General features: G+C 40.5%; 1 protein-coding gene across 3 annotated transcripts in view; it reads right to left on the minus strand.

The window, feature by feature from the left end:
- Window positions 1-3,627: 3,627 nt before the first annotated feature.
- adck1 (aarF domain containing kinase 1) overlaps window positions 3,628-21,052 on the minus strand; it is a 40,822-nt gene continuing 23,397 nt past the window's right edge. For 2 of the 3 annotated variants that reach the window (XM_058077972.1, XM_058077970.1), the window contains 5 exons: window positions 18,396-18,512; window positions 16,300-16,449; window positions 13,871-14,068; window positions 9,553-9,746; window positions 3,628-9,169 (listed from right to left, as the gene is read on the minus strand). In XM_058077972.1, the coding sequence (XP_057933955.1) occupies window positions 9,010-9,169; window positions 9,553-9,746; window positions 13,871-14,068; window positions 16,300-16,449; window positions 18,396-18,512 (819 nt within the window). In that variant the 3' untranslated portion in view covers window positions 3,628-9,009. The remainder of the gene's footprint in view (window positions 9,170-9,552; window positions 9,747-13,870; window positions 14,069-16,299; window positions 16,450-18,395; window positions 18,513-21,052) is intronic. The other variant, XM_058077971.1, reaches the window with a different exon arrangement.

The following is a 21,052-nucleotide window of genomic DNA, read 5'->3' on the forward strand; positions in this document are numbered from 1 at the left end:
ACCACCCTTCTTTCCCAACTATAGTACCACCATTCTTTCCCAACTATAGTACCCGTCCTTCCCAACCATAGTACACTTCTTTCCCAACTATAGTACCACCATTCTTTCCCAACTATAGTACCACCCTTCTTTCCCAACTATACTACCACCCTTCTTTCCCAACTATAGTACCACCCTTCTTTCCCAACTATAGTACCCTTCTTTCCTCAACTATAGTACCCTTCTTTCCCAACTATAGTACCCTTCATTCCCAACTATAGTACCACCCTTCTTTCCTAACTGCGGTACCCTTCCTTCCCAACCATAGTACACTTCTTTCCCAACTATAGTACCACCATTCTTTCCCAACTATAGTACCCTTTTTCCCCCAACTATAGTACCACCCTTCTATCCCAACTATAGTACCACCCTTTTTTCCCAACCATAGTACAACTCTTCTTTCCCAACTATACTACCCTTCTTTCCCAACTATAGTACCCTTCATTCCCAACTATAGTACCCTTATTTCCCAACTATAGTACCCTTATTTCTCAACTATAGTACCACCCTTCTTTCCCAACTATAGTACCACCATTCTTTCCCAACTATAGTAACCTTCCTTCCCAACCATAGTACCCTTCTTTCCCAACTATAGTACCACCGTTCTTTCCCAACTATAGTACAACCCTTCTTTCCCAACTATAGTACCCTTTTCCCAAACTATAGTACCACCCTTCTTTCCCAACTATAGTACAACTCTTCTTTCCCCAACTATAGTACCCTTATTTCCCAACTATAGTACCACCCTTCTTTCCCAACTATAGTACCGCCATTCTTTCCCAACTATAGTAACCTTCCTTCCCAACCATCGTACCCTTCTTTCCCAACTATAGTAACACCCTTCTTTCCTATCTATAGTAACCTTCCTTCCCAACTATAGTACCCTTCTTTCCCAACTATAGTACCACCCTTCTTTCCCAACTATAGTACCCTTCTTTCCTCAACTATAGTACCCTTCTTTCCCAACTATAGTACCCTTCTTTCCCAACTATAGTACCCTTCATTCCCAACTATAGTACCACCCTTCTTTCCTAACTACGGTACCCTTCCTTCCCAACCATAGTACACTTCTTTCCCAACTATAGTACCCTTTTCCCCCCAACTATAGTACCACCCTTCTATCCCAACTATAGTACCACCCTTTTTTCCCAACCATAGTACAACTCTTCTTTCCCAACTATACTACCCTTCTTTCCCAACTATAGTACCCTTCATCCCCAACTATAGTACCCTTATTTCCCAACTATAGTACCCTTATTTCCCAACTATAGTACCACCCTTCTTTCCCAACTATAGTACCACCATTCTTTCCCAACTATAGTAACCTTCCTTCCCAACCACCGTACCCTTCTTTCCCAACTATAGTAACACCCTTCTTTCCCAACTATAGTAACCTTCCTTCCCAACTATAGTACCCTTCTTTCCTAACTATAGTACCACCCTTCTTTCCCAACTATAGTACAACTCTTCTTTCCCAACTATAGTACCCTTTTCCCCTAACTACAGTACCACCCTTCTTTCCCAACTATAGTTGAACAGTCAATTGATAGTTGTCTTAGGTTTACAGTACGATAGTACGAGCCATACAATCATGGTAAATAATATTAGACCACGCTTGTTTCTTCAGTTTCTTTTTCATGCCTGGCGCAACTAAAAGTACATTTGTTTGAACAAATATAATCATGACAACAAAAATAGCTCATACATTTTTAATTGTTTGGAAGTACAACCAAGCTATTGATGTAAGAATTTTTGGTTGTCATCAAGAAAACCATGAAAATGGCTAGATATAAGCTCTTCAATGAAGCTATTCTGAACTATTTTTGTTGTCATTGATATATTTGTAGAAACAAATGTACCTTTAGTTGTGCTATGCATTAAAATTAACTAATCATCTAAAGAAACAAAGCTGGTGTAATATTTCTGGTGACCAGAAACGGGGAAGAGGGTGTACCTCAGCGACAACAAGCCCCCCAGTGGTGACCCCTAGTGGTGATTGTCTGCAAGATCAGCCGCAGTAGACAACACCATACTCAACAGGATGGAGAGCCAAGTCCATCCTGTTCTACCTGCAACACGGGGCCGTGCATCGCTGTGCTGCAACACGATGTAAATGATTGACAAAAATGGGCCTCAGGCTGACGCCGCCGCATCGCCGTGCTTTCAAAATGCCATCACTGCAGTGAAACACGTCCGTGTTGATGACGTAGCGGCTAGGTCTATTGAGAAAAGCTGTGATTAGCGATAGCGGCTGTAAAAAGCAGCTTGTTCCTTGTGTGCTCTAGATGGGTAGAGCGACCTGGACCTCCGCGTGGGCGATGGCAATGTCATTGTGCGTCTGTTCCAGCGTGTTCGGAGTAATAAATGACGTGTCAAAGCCAATTGGCCTACGCTGCTCACATCCCAGACCACGGTCTGGCACCCAAGGTAAGCGCAGGCTAAGAGGTTTTTCTTTCTTTAACGCCTTCCTTTTCTGACCCTTTTTCCTTTTGTTGTTATCCCAAGAGTAAATTGTTAACTCTTACATAGTTTGGGTCCAATCTGACCTACATCGGGAAAAGTACAAATACGAGGGATGCTCCAATCCATCAGCTGATTCCCGTAAAAAAACGAGATAATTCATTTTCTACCGCTTTTCCTCACGAGGGTGGCAGGGGGTCCCAGCTGTCTTCGGGGTACACCCTGGACTGGTCGCCAGCAAATCACAGGTCACATATAGACAAACAACCATTCACACTCACATTCATACCTATGGACAATTTGGAGTGGCTAATTAACCTAGCATGTTTTTGGAATGTGGGAGGAAACCGGAGTACCCGGAGAAAACCCACGCATGCACGGGGAGAACATGCAAACTCCACACAGAGATGGCCGAGGGTGGAATTGAACCCTGGTCTCCTAGCTGTGAGGTCTGCGCACTAACCACTCGACTGCCGTGCCGCCCAGATCAAAAGACAACAAAACAAAATGGCCTCATAAAGTTGTGTATTGTTGTAACAGACAAACATTAACATTAAACATTAACATTCCAATGCATTTGAGACCGGTCACAAGTACCACCTGCAACCTTTAGTGTTGACCACCAGGGGAGAGTATTTCTATGTCTATTTCCCAAACTTCAAATCATCATAAAATACTAATAATTGTTGAAGATCAAAAGATAATAAAACAAAATGGTAACCACTCGACCGCCGTGCCGCCCAAACGTGATCATATGTCGATAAATGGCTATCAAAGATAATGACAAAAAACTATCAGCGTGCTTCGGCAAACCGTAAATGTGCTGTGTCACGTAGGGTTGCCGACACTCCCATTTTACTCACAAGGCCAGCTAGCAGGCCTACAAGAAGCTCAGCATTTTCACATCCTCTGATTGGTTGGTCAGAGCCAAACTGTTTGACAAGCCAAGTTAAACCAAAGATGGCTGACTGAGGCGGAGCATCGCTTTGTCACGTTTTGGAATAATATATATATATATATATATATATATATATATATATATATATATATATATATATATATATATATATATATATATATATATATATATATATATATATATATATATATAAATATAATGGCACCTTATTGTTGAGCTATCTGTTTTTTACGCATTTGCTTTTCTTTGTACTTTTAATGAAATACCTTTTAGTACACAAGTTGTCTCAGAGCTTTAACCATGCAATACAGTACGGATACAGCAAAAACTGCATTGCATGTAAAATAAACACAGCAAGACAACTGAGCAAGACAATTCCACATGCAACCACAGCCCACGGGAGTTTTGGCTACAAAAAATGTCTGAAAATTGGTCAACATCCATTTAATTCATGTACACAAACTTAATGAGGCGACAAGCATTTCACAATCTTTATATCAGTGGAAGGAGTGTAAACCAGTGTTTTTCAACCTTTTTTGAGCCACGGCACGTTTTTTACATTGTAAAAATCTCGTGGCACACCACTAACCAAAAATGTTCCAAAATGTCACCACGACCTCACACGTGCATCAATAAGTCTATGGGAGGAACAAGCTAGGTGTTGCCACACGGACCAATATTACATTGCTATGCCAGTCTTTACACCACAGACACTCCACAGTAGCCACGTTTTTACATCACCACTTTTTCTCTTTCCCAATGACCTTTCGGGAAACAATGGTATCCATGGAAAGGAATATTCCAATCTCTTGTCTACATGCGCCGTGAAAATCAACCGGAATAGTCAATAGGGCATGCCCAGTAAAACGTAAACATCAATATCACGTGATACCGGCTTCCCCGAGTTATTCTTTCACTTGTTGGAATAACTCCGTATTGCCAGTTTTTCGTCTGTCCAGTCTTGAAATTTAGTTTGAATCAAAAACAAACTTTGCTTAGTCCAGTGCCGATTGCTGGCCTCCATTTTTAAAAGTGAAGAACGTCTGGATCTGCGTGTTACATCATATCTGAGCATGCGCTGAAAGAACGCACCCGGGATCAATTTAAACAGGAAAAGATCAAATTCAATCTTGCTAATATTTTATAATTAAACTCAGGACATGTTTTATATAGATATATATTTTATTTTTTTATAAAACTGCACTTGTGAATAAAGTATAGAAGGGTTTAGATTCTGTTCCACAGATGGCGCTAATGCATACGAAAGCTGCTTGCCAACCGCCAATAAACAACAGAAGAAGAAAAACACCAGGAAGAAGAAGGCACCCTGACAACTTTCCGTTTGAGCGGGTACAAGATACCTCAATCGGATTGGTTAAAGGAATATTCCATCCCTGTTCAATTCTTTCCGTTTGAGCAAATAAACAAAAGTGAATTGGAATATTTGGGTCCATGTAGACTATTGACATAATGGCTATTGACATCACATTTGCAAATGATGATTAATAAATGTTAATTATAAAAAGTGATATTGGATAATTCCTCACGGCACACCTGACGGTTTCTCAAGGTACACTAGTGTGCCGTGGCACGGTGGTTGAAAATCGCTGGTGTAAACAATGAGTCATTTGTTAATGAAATAAATACAAATGTCTTCAATTCAAATATGACAAACTGGTCTGCTTGTGGAATGAGATTACAGTATTTGACCTAAGAGAATGCTATCAAAATCAGGGATGCTCCGATCCATCTGCCAATTTCTGTAAAAACGTGATCAGCATATGATGATCAATGCCTTTCACAGCCGATCACAAAAAGCGGCGACATGGCAATTCATGTCATGACTACACAAACATGACATGAATGTGGCCCCACGGGCCCCACCCGTACTGAGCCGACAAGGAACGCACTTGGTCCTGTGTTGCTGTGAGAATCAACACTAGTCTCTGATTGGCAGCTGGTTCTTCTTCACGCGTTTTGCCTAGCTCTCACCTGTGCCGGCTAGCTAGCTAGAATTATGGTAATGGTTTAATTTCATTTGAACATGCATCAGATTCCAATTGAGTGCATCCCATAATCAGTTCCCAGTTCCACATGTCCAAAAGGAGTAGGAAGAACCAAAGCTTATTAAATCCTACCCCTCCATTTAGTACTTTTACAATCACTAACTGTTACATTTGTTCACTTCCTGCTTTTCATAATACAGTTTAAGGTTGTTTTTTTTTTTTTTTTGTACCTCGTACCGAAGTACGAGGTGATATGACCACACAACAATGACATAATGGTTACCATAGTAACTGTCAATATATGCCTAGCTTCTCATCTCTGGACTACAAAAGTCACTTTTACCACAGTGACATTTTGTTTTTAAAGGAAACAATCAATGTGGTTAGTTTGGAGCTCGTTTTTGTCCCACGGGGAAATGGATATCACTTCCAAGGGGCATGCGTGTGGTTATGTAATGACCCTAAACACATCGTGGGGGCGGCCTTATGCTCGGCACATGAGTTGGAATAGCTCACTATCCGTCCATTTTCTATCCCGGTCGTACTCACTGGGGTCGCTGGTAGCTCCCAATGGGTTAGAGAGTATCTGCTTTAGTTATTATGTTTATATTATATATATATATATATTATATTATTATACATATTATTTATTATATATTATTATTTAGTTATTTAGTTTTAGTTATTTACTTATTTTACAACCTAGTATTTTATTGTAAATGTTAAAGGTTGATGCTGTTATATTATGACAAATGAGCACAAAATAAAGTCAATGGCCACACCATTTGAGTAGAGATGTGCTTTGTAAATCAAATGTTGCCAATCATAAATAAAATACAAACAGCTCTAATAGAAGGTTGGAGACCCCCGAGACCTCAATTTATTCTCTTTAAGTTAAGCAGGATAATTTTCTATTTTATAAAGGTATTTATTTTGAGTATTTATTCAACTAAATAAAGAATTATTGAATCGACAGCATAAAACCCTGATCAGAGCATCCCTAATAAAAACATCATCATTATGCAAATAATACAACAATAATACTACTCGAGCATTATAAACATTGAGATTACAGCTTCTGACCTAATAGTACGGTGTACAAATATAATAATAATAATAATAAATCATTTGATCAAATATGAATAATAACAATCCAGAGCCTTTTTCACGGTCCATAATGTGGAGGTACACGAGTATTTTAAGTATTTAAAAACCCAAATCCTTACACATATACAGTACTACAGTACAGCCAACTATGTTTACTCCGAACCCCATCTATCGTAATACCAGATCCTCGACCTGAAGTTTTCGCAACGTAGGAAACCTTATTTATAAACAAAATATCATAGTTGGAGAATGGAACACCTGTTTATGACCTTCTAAATGCACTTTTTAACATTATTAGAGCCCTCTAAAATAATAATATTAATAATAATAGTTATCACCCAATATAGTACAAACAATACCAGTAAATAAGACTCATGCTACTGTATGTTGCTGTGCTCAGGGAGTTTGGTGGGGGGATTGGCCGGGGGGGGTGACAAGAAGTGGCACCCGGGATTCAGAATTGAATTTAGGGTTAGGGTTCGTCCCATCCCTACTAGCGGTGTGTTGCTGTGCTCAGGGAGTTTGGTGGAGGATTGGGGGGGGGGTCCAGACACTAAGTGACACCCGGGATTCAGAATTGAATTTCAGTGGCCGCAACAGTGTTTTTTTTTTTAAAATATATTATTATTATTGTGCCTGATGTGAGATTCAAACCTGCAATAAAAGCCCGTTGTTGTGGCAAGGAAATCTGGTGCTTGTGTGTCTCACCAAACATGGCAGCAACATTAACGACACCTAGTGACCAGGGCTGGGTCAAACGATTATTTTTGTAATCGATTAATCTAGAACATAGTTTTTCGATGCATCAATTAATCTAACGATTTGTAAATACGATTTGATTCGATTTTGTAATCGATGACGTCGACGCGTCGTCCCATCCCTACTAGTGTTGTGTTGCTGTGCTCAGGGAGTTTGGTGGGGGGATTGGCCGGGTCGGGGGGTCCAGACAAGAAGTGACACCCGGGATTGAGAATTGAATTTCAGTGGTCGCAACAGTGGTTTTTTTAAAATATATTATTATTAATGTTTGTTGTGAGATTCAAACCTGCAATAAAAGCCTGTTGTTGTGGCAAGGAAATCTGGTGCTTGTGTGTCTCACCAAACCTGGCAGTAACATTACCGACACCCAGTGACCATGGCTGGGTCAAACGATTATTTTTGTAATCGATTAATCTAGAAAATAGTTTTTCGATGCATCAATTAATCTAACGATTTTTAAATCCGATTTGATTTTGTCATTGATGACGTCGACGCGTCGTCCCATCCCTACTAGTGGTGTGTTGCTGTGCTCAGGGAGTTTGGTGGTGGGATTGGCCGGGTGGGGGGGTCCAGACAAGAAGTGACACCCGGGATTGAGAATTGAATTTCAGTGGTCGCAACAGTGGTTTTTTTTAAAATATATTATTATTAATGTTTGTTGTGAGATTCAAACCTGCAATAAAAGCCTGTTGTTGTGGCAAGGAAATCTGGTGCTTGTGTGTCTCACCAAACATGGCAGCAACATTAACGACACCTAGTGACTAGGGCTGGGTCAAACGATTATTTTTGTAATGGATTAATCTAGAAAATAGTTTTTCGATGCATCAATTAATCTAACGATTTGTAAATACGATTTGATTCGAATTTGTAATCGATGACGTTGACGCGTCGTCCCATCCCTACTAGTGTTGTGTTGCTGTGCTCAGGGAGTTTGGTGGGGGTGGGGGGGTGGGTTGAAGAAGTGGCACCCGGGATTCAGAATTGAATTTCAGTGGCCGCAACAGTGTTTTTTTTTTAAATATATTATTATTATTGTGCCTGTTGTGAGATTCAAACCTGCAATAAAAGCCTGTTGTTGTGGCAAGAAAATCTGGTGCTTGTGTGTCTCACCAAACATGGCAGCAACATTAACGACACCTAGTGACCAGGGCTGGGTCAAACGATTATTTTTGTAATCGATTAATCTAGAAAATAGTTTTTCGATGCATCAATTAATCTAACGATTTGTAAATACGATTTGATTCGATTTTGTAATCGATGACGTCGACGCGTCGTCCCATCCCTACTAGTGTTGTGTTGCTGTGCTCAGGGAGTTTGGTGGGGGGGTGGGGGGGGGGGGGGTGGGGGTTGAAGAAGTGGCACCTGGGATTCAGAATTGAATTTCAGTGGCCGCAACAGTGTTTTTTTAAGTATATTATTATTATTGTGTCTGTTGTGAGATTCAAACCTGCAATAAAAGCCTGTTGTTGTGGCAAGGAAATCTGGTATTGTGATATATGTAGATATTGATTTAATTTTGCTGTTTTTAAAATAGATTTCCTTTCTAGAATGTGTTGTGTGTCTTCATTCATGGCATACAGTAACAAACAGTAACAAGTATGATGGCTGGACTCCACATGGGATGTTTTGGCAAAAGCAGACAGATATGTCGTTATCGTTAAGACAATCCTTCATGAGCACATAACGGGCGCTGGCGTTCCAGCATGGTGTCATCATGTCTCAGTGTAGAAATGCATGCAGAGTAGAAAGCCCCCGTCCCAACAATGAACTCTTCAACCACAGAAACAATTCATACATGCAGAGTCTCCAGAGGTTGAAGGACTCTACCAGTGTGATCTGCAGAAGTTCCTTCCTGGACTGAGTCTTACTCCTCTTGTGCCTGTCAGTCAAAGCAGAGAAGACAGTTACAGGAAGAATGTCATGTAAAATGACGACTCTTTTGCACATATGACTTTTCTTTTTGGTAAACTCTAGTTGAACTTAAGAGGGCTACATGACTTGTGGAGGCCAACGTGATCTGATTGTTACACAAGATATTTTCGGATGTGTTTGGAGTCCAAGATGTTCTGCTAAAATACTTATACCAGTCAGGAGGCATGACCAGAGTTCATGAGGTCTATGTAAGTGCTGTATTAAATAAACAAGAGGACCCTTTCCTACAACTGCAGAGGTGATCGTGTTGCATTATTTGCCAACATAGTAAAGTGGAAAATGCCATTGATTCCAATGGAAAAGTACCAAGAACAACACAAGCTTTTATACCTGGCCAATGCACGTATGCAGCAGCGTGACATGTTGATGAAGGACGAAGACGAGGCTCTGGTCTGTAGGGTGGTTTCGATTCCCCTCAGCAGGTCGTTGGTCTTCAGCAACAGCAACATCTGCCGAGGAACTCTGTTCAAGAGATCGCTGATCTGGGGCAGGTAAAGAGCCGCGTTGGTCCGGATTTCAACATCCTGTCAAGACAGCAGACATTGCTTTCTAACACGGTGGTCTGTTAGGCGTCTTCTGACTTCATCATGTTTTGGAATATGTAAAAAGGGCTCAAACCAAAAAACAGTGTCCGGATCAAAAAGAGTCGCTGTGGGAAAAAGCAATGAAAACCAGTGGTACCAGGTTATACCTCGGATATGCAGTACTCTGGTCGCTAGGCATCAGTGATGTTATGAGACATGATGTTTGATTACACCTTTTACACAGCATGGAGACTAGCTACAGACCCGGCAGAGCCAAGCCAACGTGCCATGGCGGACATCGAGTGGGGAAAAAAAAGTTTCCCTCTCATTCAGTGTGGAAGTGGTATGTTTTTGCTTCCACTGTCCTTCTTCCCCATTCCATTTCAAACATTTTCCCGTGGGCCAAATGTGGCCCACAGGACACTAGTTTGAGGCCCCCGCCTTGATATGAAAGTTTAATGTTAGTGCGGCCCGCGCAAGTTTGATATGGATGCTGTATGGTATCATGTACCCAGAAAAAATTATTACGTTTGATTCATGTTCATGTTAAAGGTTAAATAACTGTTAATAGTTATCCTCCCTATCCGTGTGGAAGTGGTAAGTTTTTGGCTATTTAAGTTTAAAGGAAATAACTTGAAGGCTACCGTTTAGGTCGCTAGCTCTCTAGTTTGCGAGTTAGCATGTGTCTCAAGACCCTGCAGTTGCGCAATATGTTGTAAATAAAAAGAGTATAAAGGTGACTATAGTCGTGTTTTGTCATGTCTACAGGGCTCTAATCATGCTTTGTTCATTTTAATCTGAAAAAAATCATTTGTCTACCCACCAACTATATGTGGTTTCTTAACTTTTTATTACTTGCCCTTTTATTATTATTATTATATTTATTTATTTATTACTGATTGATTGTTTTTCTTTATTCTTGATTTGTTTATTTAATTTTCATCTTATTTTGTGTAGAAAATAAAAACTCAGATATTTGAGAACAGTGGAATGTTTTATTTATTGTAGAAAATCGGAACCAAAGCAAAGTTTATAAATTTTTCCGTTTTTAATAAATGCGTTCTTTGTTTTTTTTTTTGAAAACCTGATGTGGCCCAGTCTCACCCAGACCCTAGCTCCAGTGGCCCCCAAGTAAATTGAGTTTGAGACCCCTGGTTTAGAATAAGTAAATCGGAGAGGCTAACGTTAAGGCTAATGTGGTAATATTACAAGTGTAAAGTGACTATAGTGGTGCTATTTCATGTCTAGGGGTCTCTAATAATGTTCAAACCCGAATTTACAAAGTCATAAACAGGTTTTGTGTGCTGTAACTACAAACATATTTAATATGGAATCCCGACCCTTCTGGATCGACTGGATCGAGATACGACTATTTGATTCCCTGATAATTTTAAATGTTTAATGTTGATGTTTGGTGTTGTTTATGTTGTGGTATTCTCGTTTCAATATTTGATTGGTCACACAAGCAAATAAATTTCTATCAAAGTGAAAGTTTTGCTTGAAATGTATCTTCAAAAAAACTTATTTCACTCCCTTTTTTAGTCAGAAACTGATATTTTCATGAAATTTACCTCTGTTCTACGGCTGATTACTAAAAGGTAGAAAAACATTTTTTTTTCGGATGAAAGACAGGAGTCTAATCTTTCTTTTGGCAGCTTACATGTTTATAAAGCCCAGCAAGACAATAAATATAAACACATAAATATTCTGTCTGCCTGCAGAAAGTAGTCAAAATGTGCCAAAATGGCTGAAAATGGCTGTGGATAACACTCGGATACCAAGATATGGATCCTAGGTTACCTGTATCATTGCACCACTGAATCTGAATGTATTTTTATTTTAGATGTGTATTTATTGAAGAGTTAGCTGCTAGCAGTCATCACTTTTGGAAATTCATTTAAGCTGTTGACACAAAAGCAGAGACATTTTATGCTTCCTTTTAGTTTCCTTCCGGGACCCGAAATTAACCAAACCGAGGAGCTTCCCGAACGGTGATTGTGGCTTCCCGTTACGGCCGTCGTATGTCAATACAAGACATACCATCCATCCATCCATCCATTTTACTCCGCTTATCCGGGTCCGGGTCGCGGGGGCAGCAGTCTTAGTAGGGAAGCCCAGACTTCCTGGTCCCCAGCCACCTCCTCCAGCTCCACCGGGAGGACACCAAGGCGTTCCCAGGCCAGCTGTGAGACATAGTCCCTCCAGCGTGTCCTAGGTCTGCCACGGGGCCTTTTCCCGACTGGGCATGCCCGGAACACCTCACCAGTGAGGCGTCCGGGAGGCATCCGGACTAGATGCCCGAGCCACCTCAACTGACTCCTCTCGATGTGAAGGAGAAGCGGCTCTACTCTGAGCCCCTCCCGGATGACTGAGCTCCTCACCCTATCTCTTAGGGTGAGTCCAGCTACCCTACGGAGGAAACTCATTTCAGCCGCCTGTATCCGCCATCTTATTCTTTCGGTCATGACCCAAAGTTCATGACCATAGGTGAGGGTGGGAACATAGATGGGGGGGTAAATTGAGAGCTTTCACCACAACGGTCCGGTACAGCGACCGCGTACAAGACATACCAAAAAAGAACAAAAACACAATATGACAGAATGAAATATGCTGAAGAGAAACATCCCAGTTGGAAAAGCAGCAGTTTGGATATTCCCAAGTGCTGTGCTTCAGTCCTTCTTGGGGAATAACAATTAGTAGCAATTATAGGAGGTTACATAGCGAGCCTCACAGCTGTCAGCAGAACATAGAGCCATTCTCATTTGCATGTGAAAGCTTCAATAAGGACACATTGTATAGCAAGTGCAGCAATAATAGGCAGCGCTAAAGGCAAAAGGAATGCAGTCAGTAGGAGGAGAAATCGGTGGGAGCCATTTAATTTTTTCCCTGGCGTAAAAGAGAGTCATCTGGGTTATTTCACGAGTGAGACATGAGGGAATAGTGGGTAGAGGCAGATGACAAAGAGTCAAATAATGTCTGAGTCATAAGGCATTTGCTTTCATCACCAAACTGATCTCAGCTCCTTTGTTGGGGGGGCGGCTTTCTCTCAGGTAAGATGGCTTTCCAGGAGAACCCAACACGGCATTATCAGTACACTGATGGAAATGATACCAGTTTTCCAGGATATTTTATCCTATGCGGGGATGCAGGAAGCTCCCTATGCGTTCATTGACTGTGATACTGGACATTGGCTGGAATTGTTGATGGAAGACACGCTGGTTAAGTTAAAACAAAATTCGGGCAAGTAAATCCAATCAGTGATATTAATTGATTAATTAATTAATTAATTAATTAATATTATAAGTGCACTTTGGCATGCCATACTGCCAAGAGTTCTTTTAAAAGCGGTTCTTGTTGGGTGTTGGTAAAACACAGACTGCGTAATTCCGGTGGTAATTAAAAAAACAAGTAACGCATTCATCGGGCTGCTGCAATGACATCAGCCTCCCATTGGGATCTGGGCTCTGTGACTTCCTCTGGTGGACAGAGGCAGCATTGCAGCTTCCATCCACCATTTTTTTCCCTCGCTTGTCCTCTAATGAACTGTTATTCTGGCAGTAATGCATTATGGGTAGATGTTAAAAAAGCTGCTGTTCCTTATTTTAAACTTGCATTGGTATTTGTAATGTATATTTCCTAGGTACTTTTGAGTGTTAAGTTTGATTCGTTCAATGTTGTTTTTTAAGATGACAGGGCTCGACAATAACGATGTACCGATGGCCTGGGGTAAGTTCAAACAAAATTGGGGCAAGTAAATCCAATTAGTGATATTCCCGTCGGGCAAGTGCACTTTGGCATGCCATACTGCCAAGAGTTTTTTTAAAAGCAGTTCTTGTTGGGTGTTGGTAAAACACGGACTGCATAATTCCGGTGGTAATTAAAAAACCAAGTAACGCATTATTGGGCTGCTGCAATGACATCAGCCTCCCATTGGGATCTGTAAAGCCCTGCTTTTGTTTTTCTAGCTATGGTCTTACACGTTTAATCAGTTGATGGACATCCCATTTCAATGTAATGCCTGTTTGCAATAAGTATTGAAGTTGTATATTTGGCTGGAGTTTGTGGCGTTACCGCTGTGCTCTTTCACGTTCCGACCAATATACGCACGTACGTAGATATCCTACCTCAGAGGCTGTGACGGGAACAGAGCCGATGCCAGAGTTGACGGCGGTCCATGAGCGAGCAGTGAGTACGCAAGCGAAGAGTGGGTAGAGATCTCCAGCTCCAAGTTTGCGGCTGTAGCGCTCCACCCCAGACATGTCTCCGCTGATCAGTGCCTGCCATAGCCGGCAGTAGTTCATCCGGAAGTCTGGTTGGAGCACCTGGGCACAAAAGAGCAGTGGGAATTTTTTACTGAACACATTTGCATTTGCATTTGTATTTGATGGAAGTGAAACAGGGACAGTGGAACCTCGGGACCTTCATGATGAATCCTTTCCACTGGGTCCATCTAAAACCAACCTGGAGTGATCTTTGACGACAAGCCAAGATGATATCTCAATATTGAGTCATGACTCACCAGTCATATTTTCATGTTTATACTCCAAAATGACACACTCTATCCTAATATTTTTAAACTTTTCTTATGTTTTTATCTTTTTAGTCCCATTTTATGCTTTTTGTTTTTAGCTTTTAACTCCAGTCCAGTCCTCCACACTGGGGGCTGTGTCGGGTCTGCTGACGGGTTCCATCCTTGGGTCCCTTTGACCTGGCCGGATTGGGGTTCCTCCCTTTAATGTGGGGGTCCACCCGTCTGTCGGAGTCGGGGAGCCCGGGTGCTGGTCCCCTGATGGCTCCTCCCAGTGTGGACGGCCCCAAATGTGGCGTTTCCTTGATCCTCAATGCCATGCCATGTCTCCCTACTGTGTGTGATTGTGTGTTTGTGTGTGTGTGTGTGTCTAGTATGGAGGGTGGGAGGTTGTTGTTTTTCCTTTTAATTGTGGTAATTGTTTTTAATTCTGTAAAGCACTTTGTGTTGCATGTCTTTGCAGGAAAAGTGCTCTACAAATAAAGTTGATTTGATTCATACCCATAGACCAGGGGTCTCAAACACGAGGCCCGCGGGCCAAATGTGGCCCGCAGGACACTAGTTTGAGGCCCCCGTCTTGATATGAAAGTTTAATGTCAGTGCGGCCCGCGCAAGTTTGATATGGATGCTGTATGGTATCATGTACCCAGAAAAAATTATTACGTTTGATTCATGTTCATGTTAAAGGTTAAATAACTGTTAATAGTTATCCTCCCTATCCGTGTGGAAGTGGTAAGTCTTTGGCTATTTAAGTTGAAAGGAAATAACTTGAAGGCTACCGTTTAGGTGGCTAGCTCTCTTGTTTGCGAGTTAGCATGTGTCTCAAGACCCTGCAGTTGCGCAATATGTTGTAAATAAAAAGAGTATAAATGTGACTATAGTCGTGTTTTGTCATGTCTACAGGGCTCTAATAATGCTTTGTTCATTTTAATCTGAAAAAAATAATTTACTATATGTGCTTTCTTACGTTTTTATTATTTGCTGTTTTATTATTATTATTATTTATTTATTACTGATTGATTGATTTTCTTTATTCTTGATTTGTTTATTTATTTTTCATCTTATTTTGTGTAGAAAAATAAAAATTAAGATATTTGAGAACAGTGGAATGTTTTATCAGAGCTTTTATTGTAGAAAAATCTAAACCAAAGCAAAGTTTATTCATTTTTCTGTTTTTAATAAATGCGTTTTTTGTTGTTTTTTTTTTGGAAAACCTGATGTGGCCCAGCCTCACCCAGACCCTAGCTCCAGTGGCCCCCAGGTAAATTGAGTTTGAGACCCCTTGCCATAGACAATCTGGAGTCGCCAATCAACCTAGCATGTTTTTGGAATGTGGGAGGAAACCGGAGTACCCGGAGAAAACCCACACATGCACGGGGAGAACATGCAAACTCCACACAGAGATGGCCGAGGGTGGAATTGAACCCTGGTCTGTGAGGTCTGCACGCTAACCACTTGACCACCCCACTGTATATTCATTATCAATAATTGTATGACTTCATTTTGGCTTTTTCGTTACCACAGGATGACATCCCACATTTTGACAGATGTGTAGGATTTGACCATAAACAATAAAAGCTGTGTGCGTTTATCTGAAATAAAAAAGTCATTCTGAATAATGGCCACCTTTGGCATGCTGGCTAGGAACAACAACGTGGATAGAAACAACCTTTGAATGTCTGTCTCAGTTAGCCAACGTTAGTTAATGAATGCTCCCAAGCAAAAAGCATTCATCTGCGTGTTGTGTACCTCCAGAGTACACATCGGCCAAGTTCAATTTGAACACGGCACCCTGCACTCTGCTAAGAACATCGAACGAGCTGTTGATCAAAAAGCTTTTAGTCTGCCGAGGCTCTAATAAATACGTCCGTTTGTCTGTGTACGTGTGCGCAACAGCCAGGTATTTTTATGTGGATCCCAATTTCTGATCATTGGTTTACTCAAGGCTTCACGCGGTGCATGAAAAATGGACTGCAATATTGGAACATTTCTTAGTTTTCCTTTCCCGGCATGAAGATTCCGAACCTGATAAAGGCCGTGGTCAAGTAGAACAATCTCTGCCTTCTTGCTTTTGGGACATTTTCGAACCAACACATTGCCAGGGTGGGGGTCGCAGTGGACAAAGCCGTGTATGAAGATCATTTCGCTGTATATTTTGCCCAGGTTTTGTGAAATCTGAAAAAGACATTGCGAAACACGTTAAGGAAGTACAAACCAAAAAAAACCCTGAAATGTACCAATCCTGCAGATTTAACTATGACGACTAGGAATGGTCCCAGATTGCAGCATTATAGGAACGTAGTTGTAGATACGTACCGCGGTTTTAAGGTGCTTGTGTCAACAAAACATGTTCATCTTTTTACTGTGACGAAAATATTGACAGGCATATTTTCTGTGTTTCTGTGTGGTTGTCACGACAACCAGTTTTCTTCTGGAGACTCAAGAAGGAGTAATTGACGTCCCTGCAACCAGGCTCATTTATTTCTACAGGTTTGTTTATATTCAGTACAAGCTACACTAAAAGGACGTATTGTGGGACGCAAGTCCATGGGGGCCAGTAGCCAATCAGGAACTATGAAAAAAACTTACCATGGGCTTGCCAACCCATTGGAAATTGCAGGAGGTCATAACAGTCTGACTCACGGTGTCATCCAGGGCTCTACATTAAAAACAAAAATGACTTGCCCATGGGGAATCCTTAAGGTGAGAACTACTTGCCCGATCTTGCGCCATGTAAAATGAAAAGACTGCCATAATGATATCATATATATCAATATATGCTGATAATTCATCAGATAATAGTACTGACGCATTGTATTTGGAGGAACGTCTGAAAAATAGTGTAGATGTATGTTAACATGGCATGCCATACTACCTTACACATGGTAGTCGTAGTAAGCAGTGATATTTATAAGTTGTGCACCACAATGAAACATTATTATTATTATATAATAGACACATTTGTGTACTAGTAAAGTGTTTTTAATCCAGAAAAAAATGCTCAACGGTCAAACAATAATTTGTGAAGCAAAGGTGATAAAAATCCACAGAGAAACGCTAGATTTTGTAGCTTGTGCAAAATCAGCACTTGGTATTGGATCTAATGGGTGGTGTTTCATTGTGACCACTTCAAATTGTCACAGCAATGTGATTCACTCACCTGTGCCATCATTTGATTTGCTGCCGCTAATAAAATACTTGTTTAGGAGGCACTGGTTCATCACTTTTTGCTGTTTTCCTTCACAAGTTGTTGAAGAATTAGACCGTGTTGGCAGGGACGCCATGATAGATGTTTTCCTAGTCAAACCATCGCTGATTGGTTGATCGCCAACAAGAACGGGTGTGGGTAAAACGCGGACCGCGGTCTAAATAAACGATTCTGATTGGTCCGTTTCAAGATTTGCAAGGATCGGTTTGCAAATTACCACCGGAATTACGCAGTCCGTGTTTTACCAACACCCAACAAGAACCGCTTTTAAAAAAAACTCTTGGCAGTATGGCATGCCAAAGTGCACTTGCACGACGGGAATATCACTGATTGGATTTACTTGCCCCAATTTTGTTTTAACTTGCCCCGGGCCATCGGTACATCGTTATTGTCCAGCCCTGTCATCTTAAAAAACAACATTGAACGAATCACACAGCAACTTAACACTTAACACAAAGTACCTAGGAAATATACATTACAAATACCAATACGAGTTTAAAATAAGGAACAGCAGCTTTTTTTAACATCTACCCATAATGCATTACTGCCAGAATAACAGTTCATTAGAGGACAAATGGTGGCTGGAAGCTGAAATGCTGCCTCAGTCCACCAGAGGAAGCCACAGAACCCAGATCCCAATGGGAGGCTGATGTCATTGCAGCAGCCCAATGAATGTGTTACTCAGACGCAGTGGATTATGGGACAATTTAGTTGTTGTTTTTTTTATTTCAAACCTATAATTGCATTTATTTATGTCACTTTTGCAGAATTGCCGCACAGCCGTGGAGCCCATTATTATATTAAAATAACACAATATGTATCTACAGTGTACAGTGTAAGATGATGTAGCAAAATTAATGAGTTTCTCTGCCTAGGCTTAGTCTCGCAGCATCAGCGACCCCGCTCACGTTACCTCATTGACATCGATGCCGTGGGCGTTCATATACTCTCTATCGTTGACCTGCCCTCCCTCAGCAAACTCCATGGTCAGAATCCTCTTAGTGGACAGGTCCCAGTGGATCACAGGAACCTGAAAAGAAAATGATAATATGTATAGTAGTGTGAACGAGTATTTGCCCCTTTCTTGATTTCTTATTGTTGTGCGTGATTGTCACACTTAAATGTTTCAAACATTTAGACGACGCTCTTGTCCTAAAGTGCTTTTCATCTTGGACCTCTGCTATTTGTGCCCAGTTTCTTTCTGATGGTGGAGTCATGACCACTGACCTTAACTGAAGCAAGTGAGGCCTGCGGGTCTTTGGATGGTGTTGTGGGGTCTTTTGTGACCTCTTGGGAGTCGGTGATTTTGGTTGGCCGGCCACTTCTGGGAAGGTTCACCACTGTTCTATGTTTTCGCCATTTGTGGGTAATGGCTCTCACTGTGGTCTGCTGGAGTCCTAAAGCTTTACAAATGGTTTTGCAACCTTTTCCAGACTGATGGATTTCAATTAATCTCATTTATGTTATCTTTTTACGAGGGGCAATCACTTTTTCACAAAGGGCCATGATGATATGAATCATTTATGTGTGACAAACATGCAAAAAAAACCTAAATCAGGAACAATAAACTCCACTAAATGAATCCAGTTGTCCCAAAAGCTCATTGAATCTGAAGTCAACCAATGATTTAAAATGAATGTCTCTTTTTACTTCATAAGGTAAATGTAAACAAAGTAAGAGTAAACCTGCACCTGAATAGGAGTTGGGCTATGATTGCACAATGCGGAGACATATGATCCCGATTAACATCCACCTGCCAATGTGACTGCGGTTGGAAGTGGCAGCGTTGACCTGTTAATGCAAGCCTGACACCGTGGAAATAGAGCTGGAGGTAATGTTTTGACAAACGTGTCTGCAACATGGAAGTCATGGAAAAACACACTGCTGTAAATATAAACTACAGCCAAAGTACAGTACATGAGAGGTGTGCGGACCGTTTGTAAGGAAAAGAATGGCAGACGACATTCAGCAGAGTAGAGCAGAAAATACCTGCAGTCGATGCCAACTAAGCAGGGTAACTTGTTTCATGGTTAACATCTTCATTACACTGGTACTGTGGTTAGCATCATTAATCATCAACGTCATTCATTACTTCACCAATGTCACTCAAACGGAAACATACTCTAACCCGACATTATTTTCCATAAATAATGTAACTCCAATGATGCACAGTGTTAAAACATTTACATGTTGAGTGAATGTACATTGACATGTACAATGTACATGTCATTGCTATAGTTTCAAAAATGTCTATTTAGGTGTCAGCACGTGAAACATGCTTGTGACATATTTGATTGCCACAACAAAAGGCTTTTATTGCAGGTTTGAATTAACTCCCAGCAGGCACAATAATAAAATAATAATCATAGTACATGGTAATAACACGGGCAACTAATCCAGTTACAACTCAACTCTGAACCACCGACATCACTTCCTGTCCACATCTATACTAACAACACATACAGACATGGGTTATGTATCTTTAATCATCTTTAATGTCTTAAATGGCTGATTTTCTCTTTTAATATGGACTATATTGGGTCATATGAGAGTAAAGATAATTATAGGGGTGTTATTTGATTTCTAGAAGGCGCTAATAATGTTAAAAACAGGTTTTCTGTACTCCAACTACAAATATATTCCTCTAATAAAGAATTAATCCTACTTGGAATTGGACTTTTCATGGTCGGGTCTGGAATCGATTAACCACGACAAACCAGAGATGATCGTATAAGACGCGTGTCTCATCAAAGTATCCGATTCCAGAACAGATGCTCTGCTAGGTGCAAACCACCAATTACCACACAAAAACACTTACATAACGATATATGTTATCTACAAAAGTATTGTGAAAGATTCAATTCATGGTTATGGTGCATTCAGGTAAGTTAGGCATTAAAACTGGAGCCAACATTACAAGAAAGCTTTGTTACTGCTTTGTTATCTGAAAATACCAACAACAAAAAAAGCATTTGTAAAAAGATAGACGTCGTATTTTCCAAAGTTTGGGAAAATTTGTTTGATTACTGTTTTTTAACATATTTTGGGGAAAAAAATCTTTAAAAGCTACCTTTAAGACAGGGGTCTCAAACTCAATTTACCTGGGGGCCACCGGAGCTAGGTTCTGGGTGAAGCCGGGCCGCATTAGGTTTTCAAAAAAACCCAAAACGCTTTTATTAAAAACTGGAAAAAAAATCTATAAAAAAAAGCATCTTCAATGCTTTTGCTTCTGCTATACCCTACACTTTTTTCAGTACTTTGGTTCCGGTTTTCCACACCAAAATATCTGATAAAACATTCCACTGTTCTCAAATATCTTCATTTTTATTTTTCTATACCCAAAATAAGATAAAAAAAAAAAAACAAATTAAGAATAAAGACAATAAATCAATCAGTAATAAATAAGTAAAATAATAATAAAACAGCAAATAAGAAAAACGTAAGAAACCACATACAGTTGGTAGAGAAATTATTTTTTTCAGATTGAAATGTACAGTATTCACAGTTATTTAACCTTTAACATAATATATGAAAAATAAAAATTTGACCCAATTAGCAAGTTAGCATGGT

Source organism: Doryrhamphus excisus, chromosome 7 (genome assembly GCF_030265055.1).
Source record: "Doryrhamphus excisus isolate RoL2022-K1 chromosome 7, RoL_Dexc_1.0, whole genome shotgun sequence".
Taxonomy (NCBI): domain Eukaryota; kingdom Metazoa; phylum Chordata; class Actinopteri; order Syngnathiformes; family Syngnathidae; genus Doryrhamphus; species Doryrhamphus excisus.